This window comes from Saimiri boliviensis, chromosome 4 (assembly GCF_048565385.1).
Source record: "Saimiri boliviensis isolate mSaiBol1 chromosome 4, mSaiBol1.pri, whole genome shotgun sequence".
Taxonomy (NCBI): domain Eukaryota; kingdom Metazoa; phylum Chordata; class Mammalia; order Primates; family Cebidae; genus Saimiri; species Saimiri boliviensis.
The window spans coordinates 99,463,481-99,482,152 of record NC_133452.1 but is presented as its reverse complement, the minus strand read 5'-3'; the positions used below and the strand labels follow the sequence as shown (position 1 = coordinate 99,482,152).

Below are 18,672 nucleotides of genomic sequence, written 5' to 3'. Positions count from 1 at the left end.
CAGGCATGGCATCAGAGCCCCTCTGGGATGCTTGCCTCACAGTGACCAAAGATCCTCATTATGGCACTAGTGAGTGTCTGCCCTAGTTAGGATAGCTACTCTTTTTTTTTTGAGACAGAATCTCACTTTATCGCCCGGGCTGGAGCGCAGTGGTAGGGTTATCTCGGCTCACTGCAACCTCCACCTCCCGGGTTCAAGCAATTCTCCTCCCTCAGCCTCCCAAGTAGCTGGGACTACAGGTGCCCGCCACCACGCCTGGCTAATTTTTTGTATTTTTAGTAGAGACGGGGTTTCACTATGTTAGCCAGGATGATCTCCATTTTCTGACCTCGTGATTTGCCCGCCTCGGCCTCCCAAAGTGCTGGGATTACAGGCGTGAGCCACTGCCAGGATAACTGCTTTCCAACACTGCAGCTCCTGTTTCTTTTCTTACTATAGTAGAAAAGAGAGATGTGGATTAGATTATTTTTATTTATTTATTTTTTTAAGATGGGGTTTCACCATGTTGGTCAGGCTGGTCTTGAACTCCCAACCTCAGGTGATCCGCCTGCCTTGGCCTCCAAAGTGCTTGGATTACAGGCGTGAGGGATTAGATTATTTTTAAGGTGTTTTTCAGCTATCCCCTTGCACTCTGAGGTTATATTACGTTCATTCATGGCTTTACTTGTTCATCATTCAGCTATATGATGAGGCATCTCCCCGTGTCCAGCTGTGTATAAGCGCTGGGGGTGCAGCAGTGGAGACGGACAGGGTGCGCGCCCTCATGGGGCGCACATTCCAGCGCGGGTGGGGAGCGGCAAGCATCCCAAAACAAGTGAGCTTCAATGAAAATGTACTGGCTGGATACTGGGGAATCTCGGGCAGGAGGGTGGGCTTCAAGGGCTCCCTGCTTCTCTCCTCTTAGTGAAGCTGGAGTCAGGTGGCCTCCCACCCCAGTAGGACAAAGTCTGGAGCAAGAAGGACTCTCACTTTAAAAAAAAAAAAAAGGCCTGAGGAAGCACGTGGAGCAGGGACGTTGCTGGAAGCTGCTAGCTAACCTCTCCTTGTGATTCGTTGGCCTGACTTGTGGCACGTGTTTTTATCTGAAGGAATCACTGTAAGGGAGACAGGACCTGTGGATCAATCAAGCTTCTCCATGGAACTGGGTGTGGTGGGAATGAGTTGGGCGAGCCTCGGGGCCCAAAAATTAGATGGTGCTTTGTTCTAGTTGACTTAAATTAACTCTAAGGTGCACATAATAAACTTAAAACAGTAGTTAAAGACAGCTGATTACCCTTTAGCAACTTCCCGAAGTTACTGACTTCAAATACTGGTGTTAACTGCAACCAGGGAGTATCTTAACACAAAATAAATCAGGAATGTCAAGAGGTTTCACTCCATTTCTGTTGCCAGAGGCAGTCAGGAAAGACTGCTTTCAGGAGGCAAATCTTGATTTGTCTCTGGAAGCACACAGCTTAGCTTGGCTTTGAGTTCCCAGTCCTGAAATTTCCCAGCTGGCTAAGTTCCTTAAGTTCTTGAAGCTTCAGTTCCTCTCCTGTTAAATGGGCACTATACTAGCTTTTTGTAGGGGTTGTAAGATAACTAAATGAGATATTATACGTGAAGTCCTCTTAGAACAGTGCCTCGCATATAATGAGTGCTCAATATATTTTTGGTGTCATTATTTAACTTGTGTGGAGCCATCCCAATTGCCAACATCACTAGATAGAAGTGGATAGTTCTCTGTTTCTGACCCACATCTTCGTCTTCTCAGAATCTGATTTTAGGTCGCAGTTGATCAAGTATGGGATATTTCCTTCCGTATTGGTCAAGTTTCTGTCCACCAGTATTTCTTTTCTCCCATGCTTCTCCACCTCTGTGGCTTCATAAGGTGATAGGAAAATCAGGTTAAGGGTTCTGAAGTCGGACTCCGTGGGTTCAAGCCCCTGGCCTATCACTTACTCACTCTGTGGCCTTGGAGGGGATATTTAAGTTCTCCTCATCTGTAAAGTAGTATAAAAATAACATATTTGTCATAGGGTGGTTGTGTGTATTGTAGGAACATGTCTATGTGACTGGCTTCCCAAGGTCCTGGCACATGGTAAATAGATGTGTCTGGTATTATTACTATTTCATTTATCAACCATGATTCCTGACCTCTATTCCTGTTATCAGTCCCAATCCCTCTTAACTCCAGGTGCTTATTTCCAGATGCCTGCTGAACAATTCCTCATAAAGATCCAGCAAAATGTCATTCGCAATCTATCCTAAAATACACCTAAAAAAAAACGGCCATCCACTCTCCTCCTTCCCCAAATCTCCTCCTCCTCCTTACAACCCTTCTTTCCATTAAGGGTCAGCACCTATGGGAAACAAAAGGCTTTGTTCCGGGTCTCAAGAGTACCAGACATTAGAAAACCTTGCTCTCCCTGCCACCCCCAAATTCTCAGAGTTGCAGGGCACTTCCACTCAACTTCAGGGAAATGAGGCCAGGGCTGTGACGTGACTTGCCCAGGGTCACTAGCAGGTGGGGAGCAGCAGAAGTCCATGCCTCCCGTCTTTGAGGTGACCATCCTTCCACCATCCCATGGTTTGCAGTTTCTCTGAACCATTGAATCACCCTGATATGGTTGTCCTAAGGACCCCTCAACAGTCTCACAGTCCTAGAAGTCGGGCAGGGGAGACTGGGGGTTCCCAAGTAGTTCTTGAAACAACCAAAAATTAGATTTTTCATAAGCTGAATCTCTTTGTTTATCCCGAGTTGTGTGAGGGTGGGGAGGCCGGGGGAGGTTAGCTCCTTTGAGAGTTTCCAAGCATTATGAGCAAAGTAAAACCCAAACTGAAGGATATGAGTCATTCTGAGTGTGACTCTGTCGGCCATAAATGGGTACAAGAGATGTAAATTCTGCATGGGTTGTAAGTGGCTTAGCCAGTGTTTTTCAATGAAAAATTCCACAGCATGGAATTTGAGGGTGCCCCAGGGAGCCCTCTATGCCTCTTACTGCAATCTCATCTCTCTTAGCCCTGACAGATCTCCGGTGAGTAACTCTGCAACTGATTGGTGATAAACGGGGGCCACATAGGCTTCAGACACCAAACCAACCACCTAGTTCATCGAGTTCCACTTCCTCAGTCCATTGAAGTCAGAAAATTCCTGCCATTCCTGAGCTAGTAACACAGACTCAGACCCAGTGACCTCCTTTTGTTCCCGCTGGGGACTGCAGCCCCTCTGCAAGTTTAAACCGTTCAAATGAGCTCGGGCTTCATCTTAAGAGACGCTGTCGGTGAAGGAAAGGGGAGTGGGGAGGCGGGACTGGGAAGGATCTACAAGGTGAAAAAGGATGACTTTCCCCATTGCCCCACCACACTGTTGTGGGAAGAAAAAACGTCCCAAAGAAAAACTGAGTATAAAACTGTTCTCTGTTCATGGAGACAGAAAGAATAGAGCTTACCAGGGTCTGGAGGGAGCAAGGGATGGGAATTATTAATGGTTACAGAGTTTTTGTTTGGGACGATGAAAAAGTTTTGAGTATAGATAGTGGTGATGATCACATACCATCGTGAATTTATTTAATGCCACTGAATTGTACACACAAATGGGTTAAAATGATGAATATTATTCTGTGTACTTGGCCACAATAAAAAAACAAACAAACAAACAAACAAACAAAAAAACCTACAATAATGTCCTAACCACCCTCCCCTCACATTTCTTTGGAGACGGACTTCAAATAGGCTGGCCCTTAAGTCTGTGCGGCTGGGTTCTTTGTCAGGAGATCATTATACTTTGCTTTAAGCTGGTGGTTCTAAAGAACTATGGATGACACAAATGACTGAAACTGATTTATTTCTCAAGTGTTTGAGGTTCCTTCATCCCTACCCAATAATGTCTAGTCAGGAAAAGCTTGTCTTAACCAAAGTCAGAAAAATAAAAGAAAATGCACAAGCCATCATCTAAAGTGGACCCTGGTTTAAGAGAATCTCAGATTTATAAAACAAATTGGAGGCTGATGATTTGCCTTACGAAAGACTGCTTTTCTTAACAAAAGAGTTTACTCAGAAGTTCTTTAAGAAGAGAGCCCCCTGGTGCATTTAATGATATTATTGGATTAAAAAACTCATCTGGACCATTGAAGGGCACTGCACTGTAAATATATGAATACATTGTATTGTGTTGTAAGAATGGGAATAAAAGAGTCGGGATTCTTTGACAAATGGAGCATTTTGGCCTGAAGTAACACAAAGTGGGAACAAGATGAGTTTTCTTGGCCTAAAATCCCAGTGAGTTTCTGGAAAGGCTCTGGGAGTTTATATGATTTATTTAAGACCAGCTAAGCCCAAGGCCTGTGATATGTCCATTTTGAGAAAGGGGCTGTGCCAAATTTAGGGTCAAAATTCTAATGCTGCTCATGCTAACCCCCATCACCTGCCCATTTAATCATAAAGGTTCTCAGACGTGAGCTCAACTCTGTCCTGCAATGGCAGAAAAATATATCTGTTGCCAGAAAGTGGATTCTCCAGTGATGAAGAATGATCCTTATTTATGTCTGCATAGGTACATTCTGGGGCCCATAAAGGTTTAATTGTCCCTCTAACTCGTTTTTTTTTTTTAAAAACCCACAAAGAGGCTGCCAGCTTTCCCCAGAGTTTAAAACCAACTGAATGCGGTTCTGTGGAAACTGCTTTAAGTGTGTAACTCGCGCCATGTCCTGGGGCACAAGGCGTGATTGTTTTGGGGACTCAAAAGATGCAGCTCTTAGGAGGACTTTTAAAGTCAGTTTTTGTGGCTTTCGGCTGCTGCTGACCCTGGGTTGCTCTGCAGAGAGAGAGAAACTCCTTCATCTAGGAGCCAGCCTCTAGTTACTCCCATGGTGCCACTGCCCCCTGCTGCCACCTTCCGGTTGGGGGTGGGGGGGGCACTCCAGTGTCACAGGGCCTTAAAAGTCCTTTTCTCTCAGACATTGTCTTTGTTGGTTTAAAAGGCTCTCTCAGGAAGCTAAGGACAGAGGAGAGACAGAAAGAGAGAAAACATGTCTATATGTTTATGAGACAAAAAGAGAGACAGACGCTGGTAACCGAGACTGGATCCAGAGACACTTTGCTTGACCTCTTGGGTGTGTGGGAGGAGCAGTGGCCCATTCTCTGTCACCCCCCCTACAATGCAGTCTCCCAATAATTCCATAATTATTGATTGGACACCTACTATGTCCCAGGCAACAAGCAATGAATAAAATGCATACAGTTCCTGCTCCCAGAAAGCTCACAGTCTCATGGGAGAGTCACAGTCTCTTGGGAGAGTCATATTTCAATAAAGATTAAGTATGCCAAAAACGTGATTACGAAGTGTGATGAGTGCTGTGGTGAAAACGTGCAGAGTGTGGAGAGAAGCTGATGGAGGGCCATGGAAGGTCCTCTGAGGAAGTTAGGCCTTGTAAGCTGGTTCTGAAGGATGAGAGTCAGGGAGGCGAAAGGGGCTTTTAGAGCAGGGAGAAGCATGCTAGGTGGAAGGAACAGCATGTGCAAAGACCCTGAGGTCGGAAGAGCAGGCCTGTGAGGTGTTGCTGACGGAGTGAGCTGTGGCCAGAAAAGGAGGCAGTAAACACTGCTCCCAGAATCTTCTTTGTCTTCCACTTTGAGCCTCCTCTCTTAAAGATTTGTAGTGGTTTCCCCATCCATCATACTTCACATTGAGCTTCAAAGGACCACCTCCAGACTGCCCGCAGATTCCTTCAACCCTTCTCTTTCTCTTGGGTTCTGCGGAGAAAACACATTTGTCAAAAGACTAAAGCAAATAGTTTTGACGTGCGGTTCTGTACCATAAGGGAGGCTATAATGAAGTCAGTCCCAGTTTACATGACTCCAAATGGTTCCATTTAAATATCCCACCCTGTATTTACGTGTCCCTCCCACTTTAGTTGACTGTTTATCTTCCAGTATACGCGACTGTACTTGCGTCTTGGCCTTTATTTAACTGCATCCCTTACTTTCTCCATTCCACACCCTACCATTTACATTTTTCTTTAGGAAATGTAAATATTTATTTACAGTATTAACTTTTACTCTTGCATACCTCTATACATTACAGAGTAAACAGACTGTGATATGGGTTCTAGTCCTGAATTTTCCATAAACTGGTGGTGACCTTAGCCCAGTCATTTAACCTTACCAAGCCTAAAATGTTTCTTTGTAAAGTGAGGGGGTTTACATTTTTGTTTTGTGTTAGCTAGCAGATTTGTATCCAGAATTCTTCTTAAAGTCTGTGATTCTGTACCTCTTCCAGCCACCTCCAAGTATTTTGCTTGTATCTTTGTCTTTATACGCCCCTTTCAGAATGTCTTTGTGTGTAGTACTGACTTTCTACATAATGTGCTTTTGTGGGATAGTGTACACAGAATAGCATTTAACAAATGAGAACAAATCACACTACTGGGCTTGAGTTAAAGCTCTCATATGTGAGAACGTGGTTGAGGAATAGGAAGATTGTAGTTGCAGGCCCGAAATTACCATAAACTTTGTTTCTCAAACTAGGTTGTAGGCACCCATCGGGATATACAGAGGTGTGCCAACAAGCACAGGAAGTCCTTCCTTCTGGGACAAGAATTCCACCCAAAGATTTGAGGGAGGGGTCAGGCACAGTGGCTCATGCCTATAATCCCAGCATTTTGAGAGGTCGAGGTGGGCAGATTGCTTGAGCTCAGGAGTGTGAGACCAGCCTGGGCAACACGGTGAAACCCCATCTCAACAAAAAATGCAAAAATTAACTGGTTGTGGTGGCACACACCTGTAGTCCCACCTACTTGGGGACTGAGGCAGGAGGATTGCTTGAACCCAGGAATTTGAGGCTGCAGTGAGCCAAGATTGCACCACTGCACTCCAACCTGGGGAACAAAGTGAGCCCCTATCAGAAAAAAAAAAAAAAGATTTGAGGGAGGGAAATAGACTTTAGTATTAAAACAAATGGATATATTATGAAAAGAAGAGAAAGTCATTCAACATCTTGGTATAAAAAGGGAACCCTGGGCTGGACAGCTTTGGGTATACTTCAATGTAAGAGGAGACAGGGCTTTTTTTTACTTCTGTTCTTGGGTTGCTTGGAAATACTTGCCTTATGGGTCATTTGAGGTACGTGCACTTTAATAGGGCAGTGGTGTTAAGTTATCCAGGAAGGGCATTCCTGCGAAATAATGGACATATGTAGAAACTTTAGTTTCATCCATTACAAGAGTTTAAAGGTCCTGAGGCTGAGGGAGAACTAGACCTAACATAAGCCAAAGACCAAATGAGTTAAAGAATCTATCTATATATATATTTTGAGGTAGACTCGCACTCAGCTGCCCAGGCTGGAGTACAGTGGTGCCATCTCGGCTTACTGCAACCACCATCTCTCGGGTTGAAGCCTCCCTCCAGCCTTAGCCTCCCAAGTAGCTGGGATTACAGCCACCTGCCATCATGGCCAGCTAATTTTTGTATTTTAGTAGAGACAGGGTTTCACCATGTTGGCCAGGCTGGTCTTGAACTCCTGACCTCAGGTGATCTGCCTGCCTCAGCCTCCCAAAGTGCTAGAATTATAGGCATGCGCCACTGTGCCCAGCCAAGTTAGAGAATCTTACTGAGGACCCTGGCTAAAAGCTAGGCTTGAACTGACCCAAACACCAGTAAGATCTCTCAACCTTTCAAAGTCCTCAGGTAGCACTCTTGTTCATATCCCTGGCCCTGATACTTACTATGTCATATTTTCTTGTGTACATATGGATTCTCAGCCAGAGTCAAGGAGGTGGTGTGAATTAAGAAAAAGTATCTGATCAAGAGTCAAGACCTTGCTTACTGTGTGACTTTTGGTTACTCTCTGATCCCCAACCTGTTCACCTTTCAAACGGTCCAGTATAACACCTGCCTTGCTACTGAATAGGCTTGTGTGCAGAGCATACAGATCTGCAATGTAAAAGCATTCTGTAAATCATTACACAAAAATCAGTTATTAACTAAGACCCCAAAGAGAAGACGTGCTTATCTCTCACATCCTCTTTCTACTCCCCTCAACCTCTAACTTTTGCCTGGTTGGTTCTGATGACTATTAACGATAAAGATCATAAAATGCTGTACCTGGGCTGACCCTAGGAAAACTAATTTTGTCTTTCTCTACTACCTCCTTTCCCTCCTCTTCTGGCTTTGGTCCCCTCCCCCCCCCCCCCCCACTCTCACTACCATTTGCTCCTGGACTGTTTCTTCCCACTGACCCTCCCAGAGAATTTGGATATTGAGAACACTTAAAGAGACAATTTAATGTATATGAAAGAATTCTTAGAGGAATTTCAGACATCAGTAGGGAGTTTTACAGCAATGCCATTTTTCTAGGGGAAATGAACTGGTGTCATTCTGGAAACTTTCTCCCAGAAATGCCAAATGGAATTCCCGATTTGTATTTTTAAAGAGAAATCCATCGCCCAGCCTAAATATCTCCCTGTGTAATAAGCAAGCATCATATTTCATTGAACTCTTTGCTGAATTCACCATGCAACTTCCTCACACTTCTGGTGGGTTTAGGGTGAAGGCTGGCCGCTTCACAGTTGGCATCCCTGAGGCAAACAGCAGGCGAGGGTGAGGAGAAGGAAGGGACAGGTTTGGTATGGATAAGTCTGAGATACTCTGGATAAACAGTAACTTGGCTAGGCCACTCTCCTCATATCTGCCTGGGCCTCAAAGTGGAATGGACGTTTTTAACACACAAATCTTATTGGGCCTCTTTATAATTTTCCCCTCCCAAACACATGAGTTGTGCAAGAAATATCCACACATCCACACCCCACACTAACAAGGCAAAGATTTTGGTTTTTTGCTTTGTGACGAAGTCTTGCTCTGTCTCTCAGGCTGGAGTGCAGTGGCACGATCTTGGCTCATTGCAACCTCCACTCCACCAGATTCAAGTGATTCTCCTGCCTCAGCCTCCCAAATAACTGGGATTACAGGTGCCCCCCCCCCACCACACCCAGCTGACTTTGTTTTAGTAGAGAGGGAGTTTCATCATGTTGGCCAGGCTAGTCTTGAACTCCATGACCTCAGGTGATCCATCTGCCTCAGGCTCCCAAAGCACTGGGATTACAGGCCTGAGCCACCCCGCCTGGCCAAGGCAAAGTTAAGGAGAAATCAGTCAAGGCAGTTTCTTACCGTAGTATCTTTTGTGTGTGTGTGTGTGTGAGAGAGAGAGCCAGAGTCTCCCTTATTCACCCAGGCTGGAGTGCAGTGGTGCGATCTCGGCTCACTGTAACCTCCGCCTCCCGGGTTCAAGCGATTCTCCTGCCTCAGCATCACGTGTAGCCAGGATTATAGGGCCTGCCACCACGCCCAGATAATTTTTATATTTTTAGTAAGAGATGGGGTTTCACCATGGTGGTCAAGGTGGTCTTGAACTCCCGACCTCAGGTGAACTGTCCGCCTCCGCCTCCCAAAGTGCTGGTATGACAGGTATCAGCCACAGCGCTCGGCTTCTTACCGTAATACTTTCATCTTTTGTTTTGTTACTGGACACTTTTACGGTAAGAAGTCAAGACAGTAATAAGGAGGGACATGAGCAGGTGAAGCGGAAATGCTTCCTTTCCATTTTCTCAGGCGGGGGCACTCCATGTCTTCACATCACTGCAAGGGGGACCAAGTAGAATCAGAGTCAAGAAAGGTGAGGGCTGGAGCCCAGGAGCCGGGGGGCGGCCACGCGCGGGAACCACGGTGGGCAGAACCTGGCCGCAGCCCTGGCGGCTCTGCCGCGGCTCCCGCATGTGACGGAAGCGCACGCGGCCCCCACGCCCCTACTGCGGTGGCGGAGGACACGCGGTGGAAACAACCTCCTGGGGGTGGCTCCGCTTCTCGTCTGTCCGAACAGGCTGGAGAAAAGCCCCAAGCAAGCTCCGGCCTCGTCTCAGCAGTTCCACGCCATCGTTTTTGAGGGGCGGGAGCTGCGCGGTAGGGGCGGCCCGAGCGACCCGCTCGAGGCCTGGTTGGCCCGGAGCGCAGGAGGGACGCACGCGCCTGCCACTTCCGGCCCTGGCGGGCGGCACGCGCCCCGCCCCGTTGCCCCGGCGACCGCGGCGGTTTGTTCTCAGACCCCGGCCTCTCCCGCCGCGGTGGTACGGTCCGGGGCGCCAGGCACGAGGCCGCCCGAGCCGGCGCCAAGTGGGCGCCCCGCAGCGGGGGAGGAGGAGGTGAGGCGAACGGCTGGGACCCGGAGGCCGGCCGGCGGCGGCATTTCTGGCGAGGAGCCCGCCTCGCCGCGGAGGAAGGGGCCTTCCCACGCGGCCCGCCCTGCGCGGGGCGTCCGTGGCCTTCCGTGGCCTTAGCTTCCTCGTTGCGGCCCAGCGCTCCATTTCTCTCTCATTCCCGACTCCCGCTCCTCCAGGCTCCTTTGCCCCGTCTGCCCCTTGGCACCCCCAAAGACCCTGAGGCCGCTACCCTCCTTTCCTGCCGCCCCCCACCCCCAGCCCCTTCCCAGACGCCAACAAGCCGCCCTTCTCCCTCACCCAGATACCATCAGCAAAATGCCGGACGTCGAGGAGCGTGTGCCCCCGAAGGACCCTGGTGACTCAGCGGGCGGGTCCTGCAAGCCGGAAACCCCAGGACTCCCCCAGGAAGACAAGAGCGGCCCCGAGGACCCCCCTTCCTGTAGGTCCAGGTCGGCGGTCCTTGCGGCCCCTTCGGGGCTGCTTAATGTGGGGAGTCCGCAGACCCCCCGCCCCATTCCCCAGCTTTTCTCTCTTTCACCGTCCATCTCTTGTTTGTTCTTTTCTCCCCCACCCGCCTTTACTTATGGGCCCGGGGCCCCCTGTCGACCAGAGGTCTTCAAAGAGTTTTTGGTCCTGGAGAAAGAAGTGACCCAAGCGTGATTGCTTGAATCTGACGAGATTGGAGACTGAGTTGGTTCAAAGCCCTCCTTTGTATGGTATTTTGAATATGTAGGGGGCACTGGCAGATCTGGGGGTGATTTCACGAACGATCCCAGACAGGAATTGGGTTTTCTCAGCGCTTTGCTGACTCAAGAAGTGGGAGTGTCCTGGGCTGAGTCTCCAGCTCGGTTCTGTAGATGATGTTCTTTTGTACTCATGTTGGGGCACAAGGTCTCCTCCACGCTTCGTGGTAGGTACAGTCTCACTGGGACTCAGGCTTTATTTCTCTTAATCTCCAGAGAACGTGATTAGTCATCAAACTGAAGAGCTGTCCACATGCAACAACTTGAGCTAAAATTCTTGGCTATTGAAATGCGAGAAAGTTTGAAAGTCTGCGGCTGAGTTAGATTCGTTTCTCTTGTGGCCACAGGGGGTCGCTGCTGGTTAACAAAGCGGCGTATTGGGGGCATTTTCAACAGCTGTGACCCTTGGTGAAGGATGAAAAGTTCTTTTTTTTTTTTTTTGTAAATACAATTTAAGTTTTTGAGGTGTCTATTTAAGTGAATCCATATACAAAACAACTCTCAGTAGGATGAATAATCAAATTTCTTTTTTAAAGAATTTGAAATTTTGTATATTAGGTTGACCTGGGTTACATTCCTTGAAAATGTCTTTGTCTTGGGGATCTGGGTTTTTAAAATCTATTTCAGTTAAATTTTATCTCTAATTTCGAGCTCTCCTCATTCCTGAATTTTAGAGCTGTGTTGGAGTTGCTTAGTGCTGTGTTACTTTTGAGCAACAGAACAGTCTTACCGAGGCAGGCTGTGAACTTTGATTTGTTGCAGTTGGAAAGTGTTTCTGTGTGTATTTCCTTCCATCCCTCAATAAGCTGTTGTAGCTCAATCCCCTTCTGAAGATTTTCTCTTAGCTCTCATTTAGCATGAGTGAATTAGCAGCGAATCTGTTTCCATATTTGATTGTGTTTTGCCACTTTGGCTGGAACTAAAGACTTCAAAGAGGCTGCAGAAATAAAGGGAACTTCAAGCATCCACTTAAGGTCCAGTTCGCCTTTATGTTGCCCTAAGCAAGGGACTCAGTGGGTTTCTGGTAAAGGTCTGCAATCCCCTTAACTTTTTATTTTGAAATATTCTAAATCTGCTGATGAAAAGTAAAAAAAAAATACAGTGAATGCCCACATTGTAATATTCTGCCATATTGCTTTTTCTGTCTCCCTGTGTGTGTATTTCTCTCTCCCCCATTTAAAATTGCAACGTCATTAGTTAATTTTTGTTGTTGTTGGTTTTTGTTTGTTTGTTGTTTTTATGAGATGGAGTCTCACACTGTCGCCCAGGCAATGTCGTGTTTTCAGCTCACTGCAATCTTCATCTCCTGGGTTCAAGTGATTCTCCTGCCTCAGCCTCCTGAGTAGCTGGGTATGCCTGGCTAATAGTTGTATTTTTAGTAGGGGCGGGGTCGAGGCCAGGCTGGTCTCGAATTCCTGACCTCAGGTGATCTGCCTGCCTCAGCCTCCCAAAGTGCTGGGATGGACTTCTTTTAATTTTTATTTTTCGTGGGTTCATAGTGGGTATATATATTTATCAGGCATATGACGTATTTTGATACAGGCATATGATGTGTAATAATTACATCAGGGTAAATGCAGTATCCATCATCTTAAGCATTTATCCTTTGTGTTACAAACAATCCAACTATATTCTTTTAGTTATTTTAAAATGTGCAACTAAATTGTTGACTATAGTCAATCTGTTGTTCTATCAAATACTAGATCTTATTCTATTTTTTTGTACCCGTTACCCATCCGTGCTTCCGTGCAACCCCCCAACACCCTACCCAACTACCCTTCCCAGACTCTGGTTATTCATCATTCTATTCTCTGTATACCTGAGTTCAACTGTTTTAATTTTTAGCTCCCACAAGTAAGTGAGAACATGTGAAGTTTATCTTTCTGTGCCTGACTTAATTCACTTAACATAATGACCTCTGGTTCCATCCACGTTGTTGCAGATAACAGGATCCTGTGTTGGTTTTTTGTTTTGTTTTGTTTGTTTTGGCTGAATAGTACTCCATTGTGTATATCTACCATTTGTTGATGGACACAGGTTGCTTCCAGATCTTGGCTATCATGAATAGTGCTGAAATAAATATGGGAGTGCAGATACCTCTTTGATAGATTAATTTCCTTTCTTTTGAGTACATACCCAGCAGTGGGATTTTTGGATCATACGGTAGCTCTATTTTTAGTTTTTTGAGGAACCTCCAAACTATTGTCCATAGTGGTTGTGCTAATTTACATTCCCTCCAACAGTGTACGAGGGCTCCCTTTCCTCCGCATCCTCACCAGCATTTGCAATTGCCTGCGTTTTGGATAAAAGCCATTTGAGCTGTGGTGAGGTACAAAGTCATGACTTTACCTCTAAATATTTCATCATGTATCTAAGAGCAGGGGCTTTCTCTTATGTAACTTTTCTACAGTAACCTTATTTTTCCTTTTACGTTTCAAATATTTTTACGATAGAAAAATTACATGCATGAAATAGAGTGAGCCCCCATTTTTCCATCATCCAGCTTCAACAGTGATCAACTCATGGCCAATCTCTGTTCATCCATATCTCCTCCACATCTTGGAGCCAAATAATTTTCTGTGAAAAATCATGATGCTTCATCAAAAGAGAATGATGAAATATGATAAAATATTATTGATTGTTTTCATTTTATACACCAAGTAATCATTGTAACTACTATATATACCTGTTAGGTGTGAATGCAACTTAGCAGTGGTAGCCAAATGCCTGTGCTAGTCTATGACAAAATTCTTAGCAATATTTAGTGAAATGAAATCATAAAGATATTGTAATGAGTTTTCCTAGCTAAATTAATTCGAATTTAAAGGACTGCTCTTTATTTTGACAATATTTCCTTTCTGGGTTTTTTTTTTGGAGGTTAAACTATCTTTTCTTTGATGAGATGATGATTTTGGTGGTGGTAGATGGATTTTTATTTGCTTGTTTCAGTGTCCATAGTAGGCAAAATAAAAAGTTGGCAAAGTTGTTTTTAATTCCTTAAAATCTTTTTGGAAATTTTATTGGTCTATGAAATCCTAAAATCTGGGAGCTACCACTTTAGAAGACCAAATGACTTTGACACTATTCAGTAACATCCGAGTATTATCTCTAGGGAGAATTTAGCTTTCATCATGTGCAGCATCAGAGGCAGGAAAAGGAACATGGAATCTTAATACTTAGAGAAATGATTATTTTTGCAAATTTCAAATTATTGTTTCATTGCTGCTATATTTATGATTTTACCCTTAAGAGAAAAGTTTTTCATCTGTTTCACTTCCTGCATTTTATAAACTAGCTCTCTGTCCTACCTCCCCCCAGTATTGGACTACTTATTCTGAAAGTTTCTAGCACTGTTGTGGGGCATAGAGTGCAGGAAACATAAGCCACTAGAATAGTTGGGTGAGTCTGTGTAAGACCAGTTTGACGAATCTAAATTTGAGGCCTACTAGATAGAGTGAATTTCTGAATAAAATAGAAATTCAGACTTGCATGGGTTCATCGTTGTCCACCATCAGTTCTTTCTGTCACAGGTCTGACAGAAACTGTTAATGAAGTTTCCAAGCTGAGCAGCGAGATTGGGATGAATCATGATTACATGGAAGAGAAGGTTTTACCTCCAAGCAGGTATAGACTCTTCTTCTTTCTCCATGTTACTCATTTGGGCATAGGTACTTAGCTCTAATGGCTTCAGATCGGACTTGAAGCATTTTTATTTAATAATCCAATCAGTATTTAAACTGAGCGGTCTCAACAACTGAAACAGAAGAGTAATAATAAGTTGTTAGTACCAAAGAAGATCAAGAAGCAAATGTTATTTAGCCAGCAAATAAACCAAAGCAGCATTTATTGGATTAGATAATGTGGATTTCAGATCCTTCTCTGACAGACTTGGAGGAAGCAGCCTGTAGTACTTACCTGTTGCTGCATAACAAATTGCCCCAAAATTTAGCAGCTTAAAATAACATTTCATTTTTTCGTTTGGGGTGGGTTTTTTGGTTTTTGTTTGTTTGTTTGTTTATTTTGAGGCAGGGTCTCGCTCTGTTACCTAGGCAGGTATGTGGTGGCATGGTCATGGCTCACTGCAGGCTCTACCTTCTGGGCTCAAGTGATCCTCCTACCTCACTTTTTAATTTTAATTTTAATTTTTAGGATGGGGTCTCACTGTGTTGGCCAGGCTTGTCTCAAACTCCTGGGCTCAAGCAGTCTTCTCACCTCAGCCTCCCAAAGTGCTGAGATTACAAGCATGAGCCACTGTGCCCAGCAAAATAATATTCATTATGTCACAGTTTTTGTGGATGAGAGATACGGGCATGGTTTAACTGTATGCCTTGGGCTGAGAGTCTCATATGGGTTGTAATCAGTCTGGTGAGTCTTGGCCAGAGGCTCCCTCAGTTTCTTGCCATGTGGACTTTTCTATAGGGCAGCTCTAAACATGGCAGCTGGCTTTCCTCCAAGGGAGAGAACAAGGTGTGTGTGAGAGATGGTACCCATGACAGAAACCAGTCTTTTTTACCTAATGTCAGAAGTGATATCCCATTGCTTCTGCTACATTCTGTTTGCTATAAATGAGTTATTAGACGCTCCCCACACTCAAGGAGAGGTTTCCACAAAGCTGTGAATACAGATGGCTCTTAAATCCGTGGGCTCTGCATCGGGCATTCAACCAACTGCAGATAGACAATATTAGAAACTAAAATTAAAAATAACACAACAATAAAAATAATACAAATTTAAAAAGCAATATAATATAACAATTATTTACGTAGCATTTACATTGAATTAGATATTTAAGTAATCTAGAGGTGATTTAAAGTTTATGGGTGGATATGTGTAGGTTATATGCATACTATACCATGTTGTATCAGGGACTCGAGCATCCATAGATTTCTGAGGGGGATCCTGGAACCAATCCCTCTTGGATATCATGGGATAACTGTATCAGGAAGCAGAGATCTTTGGGGCCGTCTTGTCAGCTGCCTACCATATAGCTCCTATCAGCTATCCTTTTAAGTGGCTTCATACTAAATAGGCACAGATAAAGCTTTTCTGTTAGTGGAGTTTTGACTGTTGGGATTTTTTTCCCCCCAGGTTCGTAATTCAGCTTAATTTGTTTATCAAAATCTGAACTCTGTTGATAAAGAATGCTTTCTCACCCATACCAGGCTTTGTTTTTACTGTTCTTATAGTGACATTGTGGTAAAGAAGAACCATTCAGTAAGTATGAATTGAATTGACTCTGCTGGTTTATTGACAATAAGTGGGTAAATTTCAGTGTCAGATTTTATATTTTTAAACAATTCTTGGTCAGGCACAGTGGCTATTGCCTGTAATCTCAGCATTTTGGGAGGCTGAGATGGGAGGATCGCTTGAGGTCAAGGGTTTAAGACTAGCATGGGCAACATAGTGAAACCTTGTCTCTACAAAAAAAAAAAAAAAAAAAAAAAAATTAGCCATACGTGATGGTGCATGGCTGTAGTCCTAGTTACTGAGGAGACTGGGGTGGGAGGATCACCTGAGCCAGGGAGGTCAAGGCTGCAGTAAGCTGTGATCGTGCTACTGCACCACAGGCCAGGCAACAGAGCAAGACTCTGTCTCTAAAAAAATTTGCTTTAATATTCTATCACAAATGAGGCTGAAAAAAGAAATAAAAATTAAAAATAAATTTGTTCTAATTTCCCACCAAGAGACAAATAATGACAACTTGTGATTCATTTGCATTCCTTAAATGCTTTTGTCAGAAGGCCAGTGCGGGGCATCTGTTACTAACGGGCCTTTCTCCATCACATGTTGCTCCTCTGGTCTTCATGCTCCTTTGATCTGTTCTTGCCTGGTGTCAGCAAGTTTCCACGCTAGGCATAACTCTGAGAACAGGTTTTCACCAAACTCGGGTTTCCCAGCTGCTCTCTTGCTGTTTAGATATGTTTGTTGCTGACAGGGGAGGAGAGAAAATTGAAAATGGGAGAATAAGGTCTGTGATAGGGTGGTGGTGAGGGAGTTGCAGGTGCATGGGGGATAGAGGGGTATGGCAGGTAGAAGAAACGAGAGAGGAAAAAGTGAAGTGAGAGAAATAGTACTGTTCAGAGCTGGGTTTCCCAAGTATGGTGATATAAAAAATTACTTTGGAAAAAGGCTGAAATCATTTGAGGTGACTCATATTGGCAGTTGGCTTTACCTTAGGTTCATAGGATGATGTTAATTACAATTGTAGGTTCCTAAGGGAAATTCCATTCTCAGATATTCATTTACCAGCCATTTATTGAGTCCTTATTATGTTACAGGCAAAATCCTGGGGGCTAGGCATAGATACAGATAAGGCATTGTTTTTGCTATCAAGAAGCTTTTGTAGGGAAGACAGTTGAATAATAGAAAGTGATTGACTAGACCAATAAGTTCGCTTGTAGCTGTGCATATATAGAGTTTAATAGCAGCTGTTCAGCTACCTATGGAGAATCAGGGAAGATTTGCCTATGGAGGAAGATGCGGCCTATGAAGACTTGAGTCTTGGATGTTGAATAGGTGCTTTCCAGGTGGTCTTGGTCTGAAAGGTCGCAGCAGGTAGTGGAGATAACATGTCAGCGGCAGAGAAAGGTGGTAAAACATGATACATTCTTCACAAGCAGTTTTCTGTGGCTAAGCACAAGGTGTTACAAGGCCGAAGAAAATACATTGCAAAGAGAGGGCAGAGCAGTATGATATAAGGTAACATAAGTCGTTTATCTTGCTGGTGATGGGGGAGCCCCCAAAGGATTTTAAATGAAATGTCATGATCAAAGTGGCCTCTTAGAAAAAGCATGACTTTTAGAATGAATTGGTGGCAGTGTGGAAATCAGATTATAAAGGAACAAGACTAGGGGCAGGGAGACTAGTTAACTGTAAGAGATGATGATGGGAGGGGGCCGGGGACAGTGGTTTATCTCTGTAATCCCAGCACTTTGGGAGGCCGAGGTGGGTGGATCACTTTCACTTGAAGCCAGGAGTTCAAGACCAGCCTGGCCAACATGGCAAAGCCTGTCTTTACCAAAAAAAAAAAAAAATTTTTTTTTTCTTTTTTGAGACAAAGTCTCATTCTGTCACCAAGCTGGAATGCAGTGGTGTGATCTGGGCTCACTGCAACCTCTGCCTTGGATGCAAGTGATTCTCCTGCCTCAGCCTACTGAGCAGCTGGGACTATAGGCATGCACAATCACATCCAGCTAATTTTTTGGTATTTTTTAGTAGAGATGGAGTTTCACCATGTTGGCCAGATTGGTCTCGATCGCCTGACCTCATGATTCACCCCCTAAAGTGCTAGGATTAAAGGCGTGAGCCACCGCACCTGGCCTACCAAAAATTTTTTTTTAAATGAGCCAGGTGTGGTGGTGTGCACCTGTAAACCCAGCTGCTCAGGAGGCCTTTTGCAGAAAGTCATATTGTTGGAATCATACAATATGGACCCTGTTCCAATTAGTTGTTTCACTTAGTAATTTCATTTAAGTTTCCTTTATGTTTTTTTGTGGCTGGATGGCTCATTTTTTTCTTTTCTTTTCATTTCTTTCTTTCTTTTTTTTTTTTTTTGAGATGGAATCTCATTCTGTCACCTGGGCTATAGTGCAATGGCATGATCTCAGCTCATTGCAACCTCTGCCTCTCGGTTTCAAGTAATCCTCCTGACTCAGCCTCCTGAGTAACTGAGATTGCAGCCACATGGCACCACTAATTTTTGTATTTTTAGTAGAGATGGGGTTTTGCTATGTTGGCCA

At 44.6% G+C, this 18,672-nt stretch overlaps 1 protein-coding gene across 18 annotated transcripts in view; it reads left to right on the top strand.

Moving 5' to 3' along the window:
- Nucleotides 1-18,672, top strand: part of TCP11 (t-complex 11) — a 144,487-nt gene that overhangs the window by 111,791 nt on the left and 14,024 nt on the right. For 14 of the 18 annotated variants that reach the window (XM_074397944.1, XM_074397945.1, XM_074397946.1 and 11 more), the window contains 2 exons: nt 10,492-10,629; nt 14,464-14,557. The exons of 1 other annotated variant lie outside the window; for it this stretch is intronic. In XM_074397944.1, the coding sequence (XP_074254045.1) occupies nt 10,492-10,629; nt 14,464-14,557 (232 nt within the window). Of the gene's footprint in view, nt 1-10,055; nt 10,173-10,491; nt 10,630-14,463; nt 14,558-18,672 lie in introns of those variants that run through there. 3 more of the 18 variants (XM_039467406.2, XM_074397948.1, XM_074397950.1) reach the window with 3 other exon arrangements.